Genomic DNA, 5001 nt, shown 5'->3' on the forward strand with positions numbered 1-5001 from the left:
AGTGGATGATGCAAGTCACATTGCTAAATTATTCTTTCAAGAAATTGTGAGACTTCATGGGTTACCTAAAACTATAGTTTCAGATAGAGATGTTAAGTTCCTAAGCCACTTTTGGAAAACTATTTGGGCTAGGTTAGGAACTAAACTTCTATTTTCTACCACATGTCATCCCCAAACTGATGGGCAAACTGAGGTAGTCAATAGGTCTCTAGGGACTATGTTGAGGGCAATCCTCAAAGGCAATAAAAAGTCATGGGATGATTATCTCCCTCATGTGGAGTTTGCCTATAATAGAGTGGTTCATAAGACCACTAACATGTCTCCTTTTGAGATTGTTTATGATTTTAATCCTCTCACTCCATTAGATTTATTACCTCTACCCGATGTTGCTTCCTTTATTCATAAAGAAGGCACCTCTAGGGCTGAGTTTGTCAAGAAATTACATGAGAGGGTTCGAACTCATATTCAATCCCAAACTGAAAAATACCAAAAATATAATAATAAGGGTAGGAAAGAGGTTATCTTCAAGGAAGGTGACTGGGTTTGGCTCCACCTTAGGAAGGATCGGTTTCCTTCCAAACGAAAGTCCAAACTTAGTCCTCGAGGGGATGGTCCTTTCCAAATCCTTAAGAAAATCAATAATAATGCCTATGTCCTAGATCTCCCTTCTGAGTATGGTGTTAGTTCTAGTTTCAATGTTGCTGATTTGTCTCTTTTTACAGGACTACCCACACAAGAGGAAGATGCTTTGGATTTGAGGACAAATCCTCTTCAAGAGGGAGGGGATGATGGAGGAGGCCCATGGACTAAGGGCCCAACTACTAGAGCCATGGCAAGGAAGATGCATGAAGAGTGGGCCCAAGCCCAAGGAAAGCCCACTACTTTATTTTGTTGGGCTTTGTTTCAAGCCCATTAGATTAGGGTTAGCATAGGAGTGGGCCTTAGTGCCATGTATTTCTTTTGGGCCTTGTATTTTCGGCCTAGTAGTGTAGGAATGTCATTTAGAGGTCATGTGAATTTAGGGTTAATTAGGTTACATGTGAATCTCCATTAGCATGTAATTAGAAGCACATTTGGAGTGCATTTCGGCCATGTGCTACACATGCACAAGGTGTGATCCGAAATGCAACTCAAATAGCTTCCTAATTACATGCCAAATGAGTGCACATGGGGGGGTGGCCGGTTGGCACCAAAATTTGAATTTTAGAATTCAAATTTTGGCGCCTAGAGTTAAGTTAACCATACCATGGTTTTACTTAACTCTAGGTGAACCCAACTTAAACCCTTAACCTAATTTCTATTATAAATACTTGTATGACCGGATTGTAGGATACTTTTGGATGATATATTGATGAGATTTCTTACCATAGAAATTGCCTATCCGAAAGTCACTCTCCTAAACTCTACCCTACTTGAGATCCTCTCCTTGTAGAGTTAGGAAAGCATTCCTTCTTCCGGACTTAGCTAGACGCAAGCTAGAGTCACATTGGAGCTTCTTGGAGCCTCCATTCCTTGTCAATCTTCCAAGGAACTGAGGAGCATTGAGGGAATTCTTGAGGATTTCCAAGTGGAACCTCATCACCATGTGGGTGCGAGTTTTCCATCCGATGTGTCTTTCCGTGCTTCGCCTAATAATCGCCACACCAGGTCGCCAACTTGGAAAGAGCGAGGTCGCACTCGCGTGTTGTATCTTCTGGAATCTCGGAGCTTGCAGGCTTCTTCGTGGATTTGAGCTTCGTCTTTGATCTCGTCGACTAGGTCGAGGTCAGCTGCTAACTCTTGAGCATTCTGCTCGCTGTTGAAGACTTGGCGTCGGTGAGATGTTTCTCCGATCTCCACTAGGATCATTGCGTCAGCTCCGTAAGACAGCCTGTAAGGCGTTTCTCGCGTTGTTGACTAGGGGGTGCAATGATACGCCTAGAGGATGCTGGGAAGCTCGTCGGCCCATTGTCCTTTAGCGTTCCCCGGTCGCTTCTTAAGTTCTTGGAGGATGACCTTGTTGGCGGCTTTGGCCTGGCCATTGGTCTGGGGGTGTTCCACCGAGGTTGGGAGATGCTTGATGTCGAGCTCACGGAAGAAGTCCTCGAAGCCTTGTGCGATGAACTGCCTACCGTTGTCGGTGACAAGGGTGTGAGAGATTCCGAATCTACAAACGATATTCCTCTAGGTGAATCTCTGTACATTTTTGGTGGTGATTTTGGCGAGTGGGCATGCCTCGATCCACTTGGTGAAGTAGTCGATCGCCACTAGGAGGAACTTGAGTTGACCTTTTGCGGGGGGGAATGGCCCGAGGATGTCCATTCCCCACTGGGAAAAAGGCCATGACGACATCATCTGGTGAAGAGTTTCGGGTGGCTGCTGATGTGAGTTGCCGAACTGTTGGCATTCTTTGCACCTTTGTACGTAGTCCTGGAAATCCGACTTCAAAGTGGGCCAGTAGTATCCTGCTCGGAGTACTCTGGTCGCCATTGAGCGTGCCCCGGAATGCATGCCACATATGCCTATGTGGATCTCCTCGATAACATAGGCTGCCTGAGGCGTAGTTAAGCACTTGAGCAGTGGGGTTGAGATGCCACGCTTGAACAATTCATCGCCGATAATTACGAACTTGGCCGACCTCATCCTCATCTTCCGAGCTTCGTCCCTATCTTCGGGCAAAACTCCTTCCTTCAAGTAGCCCCAGATGCCTGTCATCCATCCCTGATCTTCGCTGTTGCTGGTATTGACGACCTTGTTGTCAAGGCTGGGTGAGTGCAAGGTCTCCTGGATGATGGTTTGATATTGTCCAGGGCGTTTGGTGCTGGCGAGCTTTGATAGGAGGTCGGCTCTAGTATTTTGTTCTCGTGGTACATGTTGTATAGTGAACTCGTCGAAGGACGAGATCTGCTGTGATGCTATATGGAAATATCGTTGTAGGAGAACGTCCTTGGCCTGGTATGTTCCGCTGAGCTGCTCCACCATGAGTTTTGAGTCGCTGTTGCAACTCACTCTCCGAGCCCCGAGGTCATGAGCCAGCCTTAGCCCCGCGAGAAGCGCCTCGTACTTTGCCTGGTTGTTGGTCACCTTGAAGCTGAACTTGAGGGATTTCTCCAAAGTGACTTGTTTCGGTCCTTCCAAGATGATACCTACACCACCACCTTTAGAGTTGGAGGACCCGTCAACGTGTAAAGTCCATACCTGTGGTTCTTCGGGCGAGGTAGGTGTGAGTTCGGCTACGAAATCGGCCAGGCTTTGAGATTTCAAGGCACCGTGACTTTCGTACTGGATGCCGAACTCGGATAATTCTACCGACCAGGCTATCATCCGTTCGGCGAGCTCCGGCTTCCTCAAGATCTGCTTGATTGGGTAGTCGGTTTTGACGACCACTTAGTGACTCTAGAAGTAAGGTCGGAGACGCCTGGCTGCCGTGACAAGTGCCAATGCGAGTTTTTCGATGGTCTGATACCTTTTCTCCGTGTCTTGGAGGACTCGGCTGATAAAGTAGATCGGCGTCTGTGTTTTCTGGTGCTCCTGCACTATCACCGTGCTGATTGCACTTTCTGCCACCGCCAGGTAGAGGAGAAGGTTAGATTTGTGATCCGGCCTCTAAAGGATTGGCGGAGTAGTGAGGAAATTTTTGAAGCTTTTGAAAGCCTCCTCGCATTGGTTCGTCCACTCGAAGTTCTTTGGCTTGCATAGCAAGGTGAAGATGGGCCCTGCCTTGTCCGCCAACCTGGGGATAAAACGGGAAAGGGAGACCAACCTGCCTGCCAGACGCTGGACATATTTCACGGTCTGGGGACTCTGCATCTGAATGATGGCTTTGCACTTTTCCGGGTTGGCCTCGATCCCCTTGCTAGTGATCATGAAACCTAGGAACTTACCTCCCTGGACACCGAAGACTCATTTTTCTAGGTTGAGAGGCATGTTGTGTCTCCTGATCTGGCTGAAGACCTTGGCGAGGTCGGCAGCATGACCCTCGGCCGAGGTGGTTTTGACCACCATGTCGTCAACGTAGACTTCCATGTTTCTCCCGATCTACTGGTGGAAAACCTTGTCCATCAGCCGCTGGTAAGTAGCCCCTGCGTTTTTGAGACCGAATGGCATCACCCGGTAGCAAAAATTGGCGTGGTCGGTGATGAACGATGTGTGCACCTGGTCTGGCAGGTACATAATGATCTAGTTATACCCGGAATAGGCATCGAGAAAGCTGAGAAGGGGGTGCCCGGATGCTCCATCAACCAGCCTGTCGATGCTCGGCAAAGGGTACGAGTCCTTGGGACATGCTTTGTTTAGGTCGGTGTAGTCGACGCACATGCGCCACTTCCCTGAACTCTTCTTCACCAGAACCACGTTAGCCAGCCACGTGGTGTATCTGACCTCGCGGATGAAGCCTGCATTTAGTAGCTTTTGTGTCTCGGCGATGATGGCTTCCCGCCTCTCGCCGCCGACTTTCCTCTTCCTCTGGGCCACTGGTTTCGCCTCCTTGTGAATTGCCAACCTGTGACAAATGAAGTCAGCGTCTATACCTGGCATGTTGGCACTGGACCATGCAAAGAGGTCGGCGTTCTTGAGGATTTCAGCTTCGAGTTGTTGCCGCAACTTCGGGCTCAACTGCTGATAGACTATGGCCTAGGCCAAGGAATCCAAGAGGTGATACCTTAAAAGAACCAAGAGGAATGGGATGATCTTAAAGACCTTTTTCATATGTTTGTACATAAAGTAGCTCTTTTGTATAGGCTTATTTTTGCCTTTGTATTTGTGAGGCACTTTACTTGCTTTTTCTAGTGTTTGTATATTGATTTTAAGGTAGGCTACTTTGAGAGTTTAACTCCATTTAACCTCCCTAGTTGATACATTCATTTTGTATTTTTTTAGTAGAGAAATGGGGTGACATTTAGCAATACTTGAAGGTGTGACTAGTAATTGGGCCAGAACTGGGCCTAGGCAAAATTTGCATATTGGACTGATTTTCCTCCTAATTTTTCATAGATTTGATTTAGCTAGGTCTCATCATCATAT

At 47.5% G+C, this 5001-nt stretch overlaps 1 protein-coding gene across 1 annotated transcript; it reads right to left on the bottom strand.

The window, feature by feature from the left end:
- Positions 1-1917: 1917 nt before the first annotated feature.
- LOC145952102 (uncharacterized) lies at positions 1918-4515 on the bottom strand. The gene is made up of 5 exons (XM_083064327.1): positions 4169-4515; positions 3446-3539; positions 2493-3333; positions 2268-2409; positions 1918-2146 (listed from the first exon to the last, which is right to left on the bottom strand). Exons 1-5 carry the CDS (start codon positions 4513-4515, stop codon positions 1918-1920), a joined length of 1653 nt encoding a protein of 550 aa, XP_082920453.1.
- Between the last annotated feature and the right edge of the window lie 486 nt (positions 4516-5001).

Source organism: Cajanus cajan, chromosome 9 (genome assembly GCF_000230855.2).
Source record: "Cajanus cajan strain Asha chromosome 9, NIPB_CcT2T_4, whole genome shotgun sequence".
NCBI lineage: Eukaryota > Viridiplantae > Streptophyta > Magnoliopsida > Fabales > Fabaceae > Cajanus > Cajanus cajan.